The 14780-nt window shown below is 34.8% G+C and overlaps 1 protein-coding gene across 1 annotated transcript in view; it reads left to right on the plus strand.

Moving 5' to 3' along the window:
* ACTR3 (actin related protein 3) overlaps window positions 1–14780 on the plus strand; it is a 57746-nt gene extending 42966 nt beyond the window's left edge. Inside the window, exons 9-12 of the mRNA XM_067742147.1 lie at window positions 7711–7803; window positions 8010–8135; window positions 11579–11662; window positions 13551–14780. Of these exons, the coding sequence (XP_067598248.1) occupies window positions 7711–7803; window positions 8010–8135; window positions 11579–11662; window positions 13551–13646 (399 nt within the window). The 3' untranslated portion in view covers window positions 13647–14780. The remainder of the gene's footprint in view (window positions 1–7710; window positions 7804–8009; window positions 8136–11578; window positions 11663–13550) is intronic.

Consider the following 14780-nt stretch of genomic DNA (forward strand, 5'->3'; position numbering starts at 1 on the left):
GAGCAGGCAGATAGCTGAAGAAGTTTATCATCGTAGTTCATAGCTTTAATTATTTTTCATGAACTGGAATCAAGCTCTTGTGTTGGAGAAGGGATCAGACAGAAGGTTGAGGGCTGGGAGAGAATAGTGACTTGGAATCACTCTTGAGAATTGAGAAGGTGACTGTATTATTAGTCGTGGGGCACCACTGAAATTAGATACTCAGAGCTTGTAGTCATAGAATGGTGTCGTCCCCGCCCCCTGCCCCACCCCACCAGGCAGTATTGGGAAAGGAGCAAAGGGCTTTGCCAAGGCAAGAGGTTAAAGTGGTGCAGCTTAGAGAAGAGAGGGAATCCGGAAGGCTGAATTACTTAGAGATAGTGAGGGATACCGGCAAGGGTTGGAGGTCATGATGAATTGGCATATAGTTGGAAACGGGGAGCAAAGGAGTGAGCGCCAGAAGGATAGGGCACTGTTGTCAGACAAGTGTAAAGGAGTTTTCAGATTTTAGACAGCACATTTGCTTTGCAGTTCTTTAAATTAAAAAGGATATGTGCACATGGTTTTAAAAGTCAGATAACACTGACAGTGATGTGCAGAGCAGCCACTAGCTCTTACGTAGCCATTACTCTTGGTAATTACTTCCAGATTTCAAAATACAGTGCTTATACTGCTGTTTCTTGATATATCAATGTAACTAGTTTATCTACTAACCTCCTTTTAGTTGATTTTGTTTCTAGAGCCTCTTTTCTCTTAGCCTGTCTGTCATGTTATTGGCTGTTATGTTAAATCAATAGTATGACAGTATTTATAATATCATACCCGTGAATGTTGTTTGTTTTTGAGGTAGTAATGTAATGTGATTTTTTTTCTCTTAAAATTTAGTTTTTCCTAAATTTTTGCCTCATTTCTTCATATATGTCATTTTGTTTGTTCGTATATTCTTTCTTTCATTTATTCATGGACATTGTAGTTAACTACCTGGTTATACGAGGTCTGGAAAGGAACCTGGGGGTGTCACTATTCCACGTAGAGAATTTTAACAATTTCTTTCTTTATTTTCCACCTAGTATTTTTTTTAATTGAAGTATAGTTGATTTACAATATCGTGTTAGTTTCAAGTGTACAGCACAGTGATTCAGTTATTTATATATATATATGTATATATATATTCTTTTTTCAGATTCTTTTCCCTTATAGGTTATTACAAAATATTGAGTAGTTCCCTGTGCTATATAGTAGGCCCTTGTTGGTTCTCTATAATAATTTCTTTCCTTATGTAGTTTCTTATACCTTCAATTTCTGGCAATTTTGAAGGTGCTACAGGGTGCTCTGGAAACACTTAGGATGTAAAGTCCCTTTTCTGTCTTCCAAACAGGGTTGGATTATTTTATTGTTTCCTTATCTCCTTTTTTCATCCTTGAGCATTTAAGTTTCCTTGTACTTTCCCTCTGTCATTGTATTGGGGATTCCAGAGGATGGAGAGAGAGAACCACATGTAGCTGGAAATCAGGGCAGATTTTCCAGTGGGGCCATGTATATGTGAGTGGCTGAAGTAGAAGTGGATTTAAGATCACTTGAGTTAAGGAACATCAGTTGTTTTGAAGTTGAAATGTTGGAGAGAGATGTTAAAACCCTAAGTTGAGGACAGGAATTAGAGTATCATGGAAGATTCTGAACCAGAGTCTTAGATGAATGGGATCCACAAGATAGATAATAGCATGGAAGATAGGAGATACCCTGGGTTTCAAAAGAAGAAGCTTTGAGTGAAATACTCTTTACAGATATCTTTAGCTAACATCTTGACTGTCTTAAAAACCTTGAAACATTAGATATGTAAATAAAATGTGTTTTGGTTGTGTCATATTGCTTAGAAAAGGGATAGTTGTCTGGGTGAAAATATATCTTGCTGTTTAAGGTTTCATATATAATTTTTTTTATTAATTTAAGTAATCTTTATTGTTTGATATACGAAGTTTTCTTCATTGTTTTTTAAAACTTTGAAACATCTTTTCGTCTCCATAGCTTTTTTCTCTTTGAAATTTCTTCTGTGAGAAATCTGTTTTCTTTTCTCTTTCTTAAAGTTAAAAAAAAATTAGTTATGTATATGCACATTGTTTTAAAGTCCTAGTTGTTTAAATTCTAGCAAAAAGTAGGAGTGCCCTGTATATATTTCCCCATTTTTCTTCTAGAGGTATACTCTTATTAGTTGATTCTTTTGGTGATTGCATCCATAGCTGCAAATAGCTTTGGTTATATTGCAACTTCAAGTTTTTTCAGTTTTAGATATTTTTCTGTCAACTTCTAGCTAGCTATGGAAGAGGAGGATTGCCTTTTCTTTTCTCCCTTTGTCTCCACCACAAACAGTACCTTTTCATAATCTTTTGTCCCAATAGTTAGATTGTAACTTCAGTTAGGTAAAAATCCAGTGCTTATATGTTGGTGAACACAAATTTTATTTAGATGTGAGCCATGTAGTTTACCATGAAATATTTTCCTGTCTAGTATTTTGTTTTCCCACAGAGTCATTAATAAGTTGTCTACTTAGTTTTAAAATAATTGTCATTAATTCACTTTGAATCTGTCTTTTCAGCATACTCAGATGCATAGGGTTTTTTCATCAGTTTAATTTTCCAGAGCATCTGATATGTCCCAATCCGAACTTGTTTCCTTCTGCACCTGATAGAGAGTTCACCATCATTCTGGGGATTCCCTTTGCCTCTCTCTTGTGTTAGAGTTAGATCCCTCTTTCCTCTGTCCTGTGTCTTTCCCTTTCTTACTGTCTACTTCTTTACTTTGGTGGGGATCATCTGCCAGTAGAGTCCCTGATAAAAAGGGAACATGGGAAGTGAAAACTTTAAGACCTTGCATGTCTGAAAATGTATTCGTTTTATCTTCACACTTGTTTGGTAGTTTGGGTGTAGAATTCTAGATTGGAAATTATTTTCCTTCAGCATTTTGAAGCTACTGCTTGGTTGCTTTCATTACAACTTGAAGTGAGAAACTGCTCTGATTTCTAAACCTTGTATAGGACCTTTTCTTGTAGATCTTTGCTTTGTTCCTTAGCATTCTGCTGTGATATTTTTCTCTTCTCTTTGCGCTTTTGTTCTGATCTCTAGATGATTTCTCCAACTTTGCCTTCTGAACCCTCTATTGAATTTTTTATTTCTGGTAACATACTTAATTTTCAAGAACTTCCCCTACCTCTGCTTTTGATACTCCTTTTTTATGCTACCGTGTACTTGTTTCATGGTTGCATATCTTTTGACTCTCTGAGGATACTAGTCAGAGGTTGTTTTTTTTTTTTTTTAAGTTTTCTTCTTTCTGCTTTCTTCCAAGTTGCCTTTCTCTTTGTTTTGGTACCTATATTTTACATGCTAGAGACTCCAGGGGATCACTCATTTAGGAGGGGGATGCTCAGCCTGTTGGAAATCTAAGCTTTGTGAGTAGGACTTGTTGACTATGGCTTTTTCTTTGGAGGATAGCCCTATGTGTGTTTCTTCAGATCATTTCGGGTAATCCAGTTCCCAGAGGAGACTCCTGCCTAGAGAGTAAAGGTTGGCAGCCAAACTGAGGAAGAGGGTTGGTATTTATGTGTTAGCAGTAGGCTGCATGAATACCTTCACTTAAAATCCTGCTGCTTTCATTCCTTTCAGTTGTGTGTAGAGTCCTGTCACTCTGCTTTATTCCGTTGAGAGTATAGACTAACCAGTTTTCTCCTTGGATGATGAGGAGGCATTTGATAGACTTCTTTGGAGGGGATCTGGGGCTTTAACTGCTCCTCAGAGAGGCTTTCTGCCAGCCTTCCTCCCTGGCCTCCTTCTAACTTAATTTCAGCTCTGGCAGGTACAGCTAGTTCTTTGGGGGATTTGTGATACAGCTTGATTCGTGGCTTTTCCTACTGATGACTTATTAAGTGTTTTAGGGGGAGTGCATGGTCTTATCCATCTGCTTTTCAGATTCTGTTTTACCAAATATTGTTGCTGTTTCTTCCTGTTCTGTTCTCTCCATACTTTGGGGATTATGCCTTAAAAAATTCTCTATATTGGTGCTTTTAATAGAGAAAGAGCAAGATTAGATATGTGTGTGTTCAGTTCACCACGTTTTCCAAGAACAGACCTGTTTTTTGTATCGTATGAACTGTGTCACTTCCCAAGTTAATTTTAAGATTCTTCTGTAATTTTAGATATTTCTGTCATTTGAAGGATTTGCTCAGTTTTTGGTTTTGTTTTGTTTTGGTTAGATGAAAGTGTGGGCATTTGAGCTTGATTGAACACTGAAGATAAAATGTGTGAAAGAATAAGGGGATATTTATTATTGAACTGCTAAATTTATCATAAATAGTAGAAAGAACTGTTTTTAGAAGGAATGGGTTTAGCACTTCATTTTTTTTTTAAAAAGGAAATTAAAATTTTTTTGACAAACCTCTTTGGGCTGCTGTGCTTTAGTTGGGTACATTCCCTATAAATTTTTCAGAAGAGAAAAAAGGTATTTCTTCCTTGATAGCTACTTGCAGTAATACTAAGACCTGATCAAGGAGCAGTTAAGCAGGACTAATCCTTTTGCTGCAAGTGAAAGAAAAGTCCTATAGATATTAATAGGGACCCTAAGTTGAGCCTATTAGTATTAAAGTATCGAATAAATCTCCAACACTTTATTGTTAATTTATTCTTTTTTCCTAAATTTATTTAAGAAATATTCATTGCTTGCTTCTCTACTGTATATTATTCTACTTGTTCTCACCTGGGGTTCTGCAGCACAGTAGTCTGTGAGCTTTTTCAAAGGATATTTTCAAATCAGACTCCATTTCTTCCTAAATCAGGAATTCTGTGGGTAGATCCCAGGGTATGTGAATACTTAAAGGTTTATAAATATTTTCTTTTGTATATTCCTGATTAAAAATTACTGTGAGGAGGACATACAGGTACATAGCACAGGAATGAATGACCCTATCCCTGCCTTTTGCTAGCTCATGGTATAGCAGACAAACTGTCTTAAAGGTAGAAAAATAATTACAGGAAGGTTAATCTCATGTGCATGTGTGTGTGTATACATTATTGTTTTAGGTAAATACTGAAGAAATGGCTAACAAAGAACCACAAAGAGAATTTGAAAGTTTTATATCAACAAGTTGATAAGATAACATTTTCAGGATTCCAGTTCTGCTCATTCCAGTTAACCATCAGCTAAGCCAGTCCCTGCCTGTAACCTGAGCTTGCCTATAAATGGCATAGGAAGGCAGCCAAGTTGAGCTATATTTTCCCATTTTTCCACAGAGTACAATACAGACCACCTCTGACAGATAAAACATTCCCTAATCTGTAGGTTGGGTTCTTGAGACTCAGTATGAGCCACATTTTTATACCCACTGTATATCCCTGTTAGGGTTTCTTAACACTCATCAGCATGTTTCAGAAAATCAGATTTTGACTGCCAGTTTCTTTTCTCTTACTGTGGTAGTAGAGGTCAGTAGAACCTTTGTTAGTGGTATTTTACTTTATGTAAATTAAAATATTTTCTGTCATTATGCTTCATTACTCAGGTAACATTAAATCTCTCCATTGCGTGCCCACCCTCTAAATAACTTAAAACTAATTTAAAAAATTGTAAAAACCTGACACATGCCTGATAATTATCAGTCAAGTTATGGAATCAGTTTAATGAACAAAGGAATGTTGTCCCTCCCATTAAGACAACCTAATTCTAAAAATGAGAGGCCAAGAGAGGTTGTTGGCAGCTCATTTTCTAGACAATATTTTAAATTGTGTTCATTTTAATAAAGTACACCTATTTATTTTTGACAAATTAGAGCTAGATTCTGACCTTTTATTTTAATCTAGGAAAAATCCCTTCTAGCATTTCCTTTCCAATTTTAACGACATGGCAACTTACACATATTTTTGAAAAATTTTGGTAAAATGAAATCTTTGTTTCGGAATACAAGTTAAATTCTGAGATCCAGCATTTGAAAACTTCTTTATGTTTTTCTTTTTTGTGGTTCCTCTCAGGAAATATACAGCCTGATGTAGGAGGGCTATAGGCATGCATATAAAAATAAATGATGGGTAAAAAGGAAGCTTTCCCTAATATTGTTTCTCCTTGTATCAGACCTCTTTGTTATATATAAAAATTAAATTTAAAATTATTTATTATCTTTAACCTCATTCCATTTCTGTAATAGTTTAAATTGTCAAACAACTTTCCATCTCAAGCCTACCCATCTAATCAGTCTGTTAAAAAAAATATTCTGAAAAGTGTATTGTATAACGCACATGTACTTAACCACCCCCAAATAAACACATAACTAATATTTTAACATTTTTCATATATTTTTTAAGTGAAATTAACTACAGAAAGAATACCTTCCTCAGACCCTTTCCTTTCTCTACTTCCTTTTCATCCTTTCTTCCTCCTGAGGTAATCACAGTCATGAATTTAGTGTGTTTCCAGTCTGTGTTTTTAAATGTACATGTATCCATAAGAAAAATATATTTTAAAAAATTTGCATATATGGAATCATTCAAGTTTAAAAAAATGCGTGTCACTATTTGGAAATTGTTTATTTTGACTATGAGTATATCATCCTGTGAATAATACAGTTCATTCTTGTTATTCACAGTAGATGTTATATAAAGTTGCTGTAAACACTGAATTAGTGAATGCTGAGCCACTGCTCCTAAGGGAAATGCAGAGTTAGGGTCCTGTGAGGCTCAGACTACAACATTTTTGTCACTGAAACACGTAACCTTGTTTTATGTGTGTTTCTGTTTAAAGACACATTTTAAAATAGATATTATTGATTTATTAACATTGAGCTCAGGGTCAACAGCACTATATAATTCGTGCCTAAATGAAACTTATCTAACACTGTATTTTCTCCATAAGGCACATCACGGCCTTCTTGTGCTTTAGGAGCAGCAGACAGTACTTCACACTATCCTTGGGGGTCATTTTTAAACAGCAAAATCACCGACAAAAATGGGAAAACTGTGGCACTAAGAGATCATGAAAAGGAGACTTACTTGTAGTATAAAAGCTGAAACAAGAAGGCAGAGCGTTGCCTGGTTCCACCTGAGCTGTGAATGTGAATGTCAGCTCCAGTTTTCGCAGCTCTGCACATGCGCATGTCCATGTGAAAGCACCGCAGATACAGATTTCAGGGTTACAAATAACTTCAGCGAGTAGGCAAATTTGCAGATAACCAAATCCATGAATAATGAGGATTGATGGCACAGCATTTTATTTATATCATACCCTGCTGGTGGACTTCTGGGTTGTTTTTACTCTTAGAAGCAAAGCTGCTATAATTTTATGCCTTTATGTAATAGCACATGTGTGGGAGTTTCTTTGGGGTTTGTTATAAGAAGTGGAGTTAGTAGTGGTACATTTTAAATTTTATTAGATGTTGCCAAATTGTTCTCCAGAGTGTTTATATCAATGTATATTCTCATTAGCATTGTAAAGTGTTGCACAGATTTTTGCCAGCTCATAGTATGTTTGGCTTTACATGTTTGCTATTCTGGTGGTTATGAAATGGTATATATGATCATTATTTTAATTTGATTTCTTCTGAAATCTCTGATTTCAGTGTCTTTAATTTGAATCAGAGACCAGAATTTATGGTTTTTAGAAGTCCTTTTATTTTTGAACTGAAAGCTTTCTTAATTTTTTATTGTGATATTTAAGTCAGTAGTGGTCTAATCTCTGTCATATGTCCAATTTACTTTTCAGTTTGCTAATCCAGACTTTACTCAGCCTATCTCAGAAGTTGTAGATGAAGTAATTCAGAATTGTCCTATTGATGTCAGACGTCCTCTCTACAAGGTCAGTATTTACAGCAAAATTGTTATTCTAGGTCATACTTTTTAAAAACTTCTTTGTTTTCTCTCTTGGTGAATGTAAATTTTAAAACACCTCTCTTCAAAGGGGTATAATAGGATTTTAGTACCGTTTCTTGTATCTTTAAAATTTTTTCTTCTTTCTCTTACATAAAAGTTGTATTTATTTATTTATTTTGTCCACTAATACAGAATATTGTCCTCTCTGGAGGTTCAACCATGTTCAGGGACTTCGGACGTCGCTTGCAAAGAGATTTGAAAAGAACTGTAGATGCCAGGCTGAAATTAAGTGAGGAATTGAGTGGTGGTAGATTGAAGGTTGGTTTTCTCAGTTATTGGTGGGAGGGTTGAGGGTGCCTTGATTATTATATTGGGAATGCAAAATGTCTGCCAACTTTCTTTTATTTAGAAAGATAAGAGGAACCTGAGGTATTCTAATGGAAAGTGGTTAATTTTATAGCTTCATATTCATGATATTCTTGGTCATTCCATTCCTCTAGGATATTACCTACATTTCTGGAAAATATTCTTGGTTATAGCCACGAGAGAGATTTTTTTGATATCTGTCTCAAACAGATAATTTATATATAGTAGATTCCTTGCATATTCCAGCAATAATATTCTTTATGGGTCCACAAAATTTTAAATACCTTTTACAGCAGGACAGCAAAGCAGAGTTGAGAGAGAGAGGCGGTTGTGTGGTCAAGCCTGCTTTCACAGACTCTAGCCTCTCCCATACAGCCTCATTAGTGTGAAATCAAATTGGTGGTTCAGCAAAACAACCTTTCTGTTACGTGTCCTGTAATTTTGGGCTTGCTGGCAAAAGGTCAGAATTAGCCTTAAATTCTCAGATGACTGCTGTATGTATTTATAAGACAGAATTTCAGTAAATTTTGTTTCATTTTCGTTAAATGTGGGATATTGAAGGAAAACATTGATTCAGAGGGCATGTTGCTAAGTAAAACACATTTTATTCAACTTGGAAAACTACCAAGAATGAGGGCTTCATCTGAGACTACCGCAGTCACTCAAAATTACTTAACCGTAAACTACAACACTCTTGTATTGCTGCTTGTTGAGAAACTGCATGACAGCTGACTGTTTTCAGCCCCTAAATTTTGATTATCTTAAACTTATCCCTTGGAGTACAGTAAAAAGTACTTGTTTAGTTTGTAATGACTCATTACAGATACATGAAATGACAAAAGAAATGCTGTTTTTGAAAACAATATTTCAGTAAAGTAAAAATGTTTAAAATATTTTTAAGCCTGTATATTTCTAAATAAGAAATGAGAGGGCTTCCCTGGTGGCGCAGTGGTTGAGAGTCCGCCTGCCGTTGCAGGGGACACGGGTTCATGCCCCGGTCCGGGAGGATCCCACATGCCGTGGAGCAGCTGGGCCCGTGAGCCATGGCCGCTGAGCCTGCACATCCGGAGCCTGTGCTCTGCAATGGGAGAGGCAGGAAAAACCTGTATACTAGAGTACTCTGCCTCCTTCCCTTTTATTTTACTCAGTAGTCATTTTTATAGATCTTCATAACATCTTTATGTATTTGTATTTAAATCTGGCTTTATTTCTTGTCAATCCAATTTTAAATGGCAGCCAAACAGCTTTTTTTTTAAACAAAAAAAGCCAGATCTTTTTATGACATTTAAGTTTTAAAATTTTTTATTTTGACATAATTTCATGCTTTAAAAAACTTGGCAAAATCTAGTAGAAGATTCCTATACGTTGTTCTCCTAGATTCCCCAAATTTTAGCATTTTATACTAGTTTTATTATTCTGTTTTTATAAATATATGTCTATATGCAAATACACACATATACCTTTTTCTGAACTATTTGAGAATGAATTGCAGATATGATGGCCCATTACTCCTAAATATTCTATTGTGTATTTCTTAAAAATAGACCATTACAGTTATCAACAAAATTAACCTTGATACACAATATTTTATCTAGTTATAGACCTGATTCAAATTTCTCCTATTATTGTTCTTTATAGAAAAAGGAAAAAAATACATTTATTTTATTTTTTCCTGGTCTAAGATTCAATCCACGATCACATGTTTGAATTAGGTATCATTTCCCTTTAATCTGGAAAAAGTACTCGTGTTTTTTATCTTTTATAACCTTAATATTTTTGAAGAGTACAAGCAACTTATTTTGCAGAATCTATCTCAGTTTGGGGTTGTCTGATGTTTTGTTAATGATTAGGTTCAGATTTTGCATTTTTGGCAGTAATACCGCAGAAGTGATGTTGTATTCTTTTTAGTGCATTGTATCACTAGACACATGATATGATTTGTCCCATATGCTAACTTTGATCACCTGGTTAAGTGTCTGTCCGGTTCCTCTATTATAAAGTTATTTTTTCCTTTATATTTAATAAGAATCTTATGGGGAGATACTTTCAGACTATGTAACTATCCTGATTTTCATCCAACTCTCACCCACTGGTTTTAATATCCATTTTTCTTTCCTAAAATAGTTATTACTGTGGTAGCGGCCAAATGGTATTTTGCAAATTCTGTCATTTCTTCTATGTTTTATAGTCTCACTTTACTGGAAGGAAGAGTATTTCCTTCCACCTCGTTCATTCATTCATTAAGTTATATCTATGAACTCCTGATTTCTCAGTTATTCTATACGCTGTATCATTAATATCAGTGTGATATAATATCAACATATCATTATACTATTATTAATTTTGATGCTCAAATTTTCTCAGATTTGGCCAGTAGGAATCATTCAGAGGTGGTTTTTATTCCTTTTGTTGTGGCCCCAGTATTCTTCAGGTACTTCCTTATTTTCTGGAACAGCAACATATTGCAGGTTCATCTTGTACTTTCTCTTCTCCAGTCTTGTAATCAGCCATTTTGTTTCAATGCACCCTTGTTCCTTTTAGTGGAGAATGCTATTAAGAAACAAAGTTTTATGCTATACATAAAATAGCTAAGCAAAAAGATTTACTGTATAGCATGGGGAACTATATTCAATATCTTATAATAACCTCTGATGTAAAATAATCTGAAAAAATATATATGAATCACTTTGCTGTACACCTGAAACTAACACAATATTGTAAATCAACTATACTTCAATTAAAAAAAAAAACAACCACCAAGAATTGGACACTAGGTATATTCATTGCTACTGAGGGGTCACTGCTTCTAGGCCTTTTTGGCAGTCAGAGCTAGGATACGTGTGAGTATCCATCTATATCTAGTTGGCTCTATTTATATAAATTAAAAACTATGGATTCATACTGATAATGCAAGTTCCAGAACACCATAAGGTTCATTCTAGCCTTCTACCTTCCTATATTTGTAATGTTCTTCCCAGACAGTGAGAAACCTGGCTTCTGTTTTCTATAATACGTTTGTTTGTGCTCAATCCTGGAATACATATATCGTAGTTTCAGAATTATTAATTCATACCACTGTGAGAAATAGACCCGCTAACTGGAGTTCAGTGTTTGCTTAGTTTTTATCTTAAGCCTGAGGACATAGCCATAATATTGTGTTCACAGGTTACCTGGGTTAGTTCCTTTCCCTCACTGCAGTGTGGTTATGTTTTTAGAAAAATAATAAAATTAGCTTAATTTGTTTTTGTTGTATTCTGTTTTGCCATGTGTACCCCTCCCCCTGCATCTTTTAAAGTTTTATTTACTTATTTTTGAGTATGTACATCTAAGGTTAAATGATACAGAAATTGTTGTATGAATTTACCATTGAACTGATCTTACTATGTCTCTTATAGCCAAAACCTATTGATGTACAAGTCATTACACACCACATGCAGCGATATGCAGTTTGGTTTGGAGGATCCATGCTGGCTTCCACAGTAAGTGAGATGAAGCTTACTTTAAAATTTGATTTTTTTTTTTAAGATAAAAGAATTTATCAGTACTTACACAATTTAAAAGAACAAGAGGAATTTCTTAAATTTTTATATAATATTGTTCAGGGAAGTGATTGAATAGAAATGTACACAGTATTTTAAAAAGTGGAATTCATTTGGATTTATTTTCTTTTTGTTTGTTTGTTTTTTTAGACTGAGCCTTTAAAGTTTTAAAATTTATCTGTAGGGAAAAATTTTTTAACCCTGTGGTAATACAGATATCAGAAGGTCATTGTTTTTTCTGTGCAAATATTTAAAAGCATTAAGAGTTACGTTTCATCACACAGGAAGTATGATGTTCTAAACTGAATAAAGGGAATTACTAAGATCCCTCTCCCCAAACCAAAACATCTTAAAACCCCTTTAAAAGATATTTTAACATTGTTAGCCTACTAAATAATGGTGCTTTATCCTGTAGTACACAGAGTATTAAACAAAATGTAAGAACTTTTATCTGAATTATTGAAAACTATACAACCTTGGATTGAAAACCATTTAAAAATAAGAGGTAAAAGTTATCTTCTTCCTTAATTTGAATTGTCTTCAGTTGTGCCGTATAAGCTAGTTGAGTGTGTAATTTTGCCCTTTGAGAACCCTCCTGCACTGTTGGTGGGAATGTAAATTGATACAGCCACTATGGAGAACAGTATGGAGGTTCCTTAAAAAACTAAAAATAGAACTACCATGTGACCCAGCAATCCCACTACTGGGCATATACCCTGAGAAAACCATAATTCAAAAGGACACGTGTACCACAGTGTTCATTGCAGTACTATTTACAATAGCCAGGTCATGGAAGCAACCTAAATGTCCACTGAAAGATGAGTGGATAAAGAAGATGTGGCACATATATACCATGGAATATTACTCAGCCACAAAAAGGAACAAAACTGAGTTATTTGTAATGAGGTGGATGGACCTAGAGTCTGTCATACAGAGCAAAATAAGTCAGAAAATAGAAAAACAAATACCAGATGCTAACGCACATATATGGAATATAAAAAAGATGGTACTGATGAACCTAGTGGCAAAGCAGGAATAAAGATGCAAAAGTAGAGAAGAGACTTGAGGACACAGAGGGGGAAGGGGAAGGTGGGATGAAGTGAGAGAGTAGCATTGACATACACACTCCAAAATGTAAAATAGATAGCTAGTGCGAAGCTGCTGCATAGCACAGGGAGCAGTTCAATGCTTTGTGACCACCTAGAGTGATGGGATAGGGAGGGTGGGAGGGAGGCTCAAGAGGAAGGGGATATGGGGATATATGTATATGTATAGCTGATTCACTTTGTTATACAGCAGCAACTAACACAACATTGTAAATCAGTTATACTCCAATAAAGATATAAAAAGAAAAAAAACTTTGCCCTTTGAGAAATGAGATAACAGAGCATGGAACAGTCTGTCCATACCAGACCGTGAGTGAGGAAAACAGGTTAATCTAGAAGTTTTTGTAGCATGACTAGGAGTAGTTTATCTGTAATTTAGATTAATGCTGCTGCTTTTCTTGATTCACTGTACAATGTGGGAAAGCCTCAACAGAATGGTCTGAGCATTTGAGATTCAACCTTCCATTCCTCAGAATTTCAAAATCCCAGGAGAAACAGGTGTTGAGGAGGGGGATGGAGGGACTCGAGTTAAATGCTCCTTTTCAGTTTTGGTTATAGACTTAAAGCTGATTTTGAGTCATGGTTGCTAGAATTTCTAAGCTTTGTTCAAGTACCATGAATGGACTAATAATAAACATTTTAGATTTAACAAATCTATTTTAAAGCATGTGGAAAAGTGGTAAATTTTTGACCTTTACAAAAATATATGCTTTTATTTGCAGCCTGAGTTCTACCAAGTATGCCACACCAAAAAGGATTATGAAGAAATTGGACCTAGCATTTGTCGTCACAATCCAGTGTTTGGAGTCATGTCGTAAAATTGGCTTCATAGTTATTGGGGTTAGGGAGGTGGGGAAGAAATAATCTTTCTGATTACCTGTTTTGTCTGGATGGCTGGTTTTGAGGTTGTAAACCTGACTTGAAATAATAAGACCAAACATAATTATACAGGAATATTTTAATAAGTATATCAACATGCGAATGTAGAGGAGAGCCAAAATGATTAAGTGTTTTTCTTTAGATTGAATATTTGAATCTTAACGTGTAACAAAAAGAAGTGGGTTTTAGTTCTTTCTCTGCCCTGCTATTTTGTATATTATTGAATTATCCAAGATTTGATGGGATTCATCGGTATGTAGATAGCTCTATAATGCTTGAATTGTACACTCTGAAGTGTGCAATGCAAGAGCTTGTTTATATTTCATACTTTTTATACTTTGAGGAAAAAAAGTCAAAGAAAAACTAGTATTTGAGGGAAAAAAATGACCAAGTAAAGGATAAATACAAAAAATAGCCTGTGAGACTTGGCATACACACACACTCATGGGATTCCAGTTATTAGGAAGTGCTTCCGTACCCTATGCCCCCCAGTGGTTTTCTTTGCAAGTGCTTTTGGAACTAAGAAGCTAGTATCTTGGATTAACTGATGCCTGCTAGTGCTTTCTGATTACTTGCATTCTGTTTCTCGCTTTAAAGGAAAAGTAAAGACAAGACTGTTGGACCAGTATTGCAGTTCTGCAGTGTCATTTCTTATTAAAAAATGAATAATTTGATTACCCAAATTGGTATATTTAAAGCCTAACACCATTCTAATAAAGGCACAAATTTCTTTTTAATACTTGTTTCAAGCTCTTTTAATCTCTTTATAAGTTAACTAATAAATCTATTTTCTTCAAACCTCTGCAGTAGTTCTTGAAAAATCACAACAGTTGGTTAGCAAGCTGACTTTTTTATGTGCTCTAAACAAATAATTGTGAACTTTTAATATGTTGAGTGCTTTCATTTTGATAACTGGATCTCCATTTGATATTTTCATTTGTATAACTCATTTGCAGTCTGAAAGTTTTTTTAGTGCCAGTCCCTGACATATCATGGAAAGTTAATTTTCATTGCATTTTAAAATATCTGGATCATGAAGAACAAGTGATGAAAATAAATTAAAACTGAATTAC

The sequence above is a fragment of the Pseudorca crassidens genome, chromosome 6, assembly GCF_039906515.1.
Source record: "Pseudorca crassidens isolate mPseCra1 chromosome 6, mPseCra1.hap1, whole genome shotgun sequence".
NCBI classification, from domain to species: Eukaryota; Metazoa; Chordata; class Mammalia; order Artiodactyla; family Delphinidae; genus Pseudorca; species Pseudorca crassidens.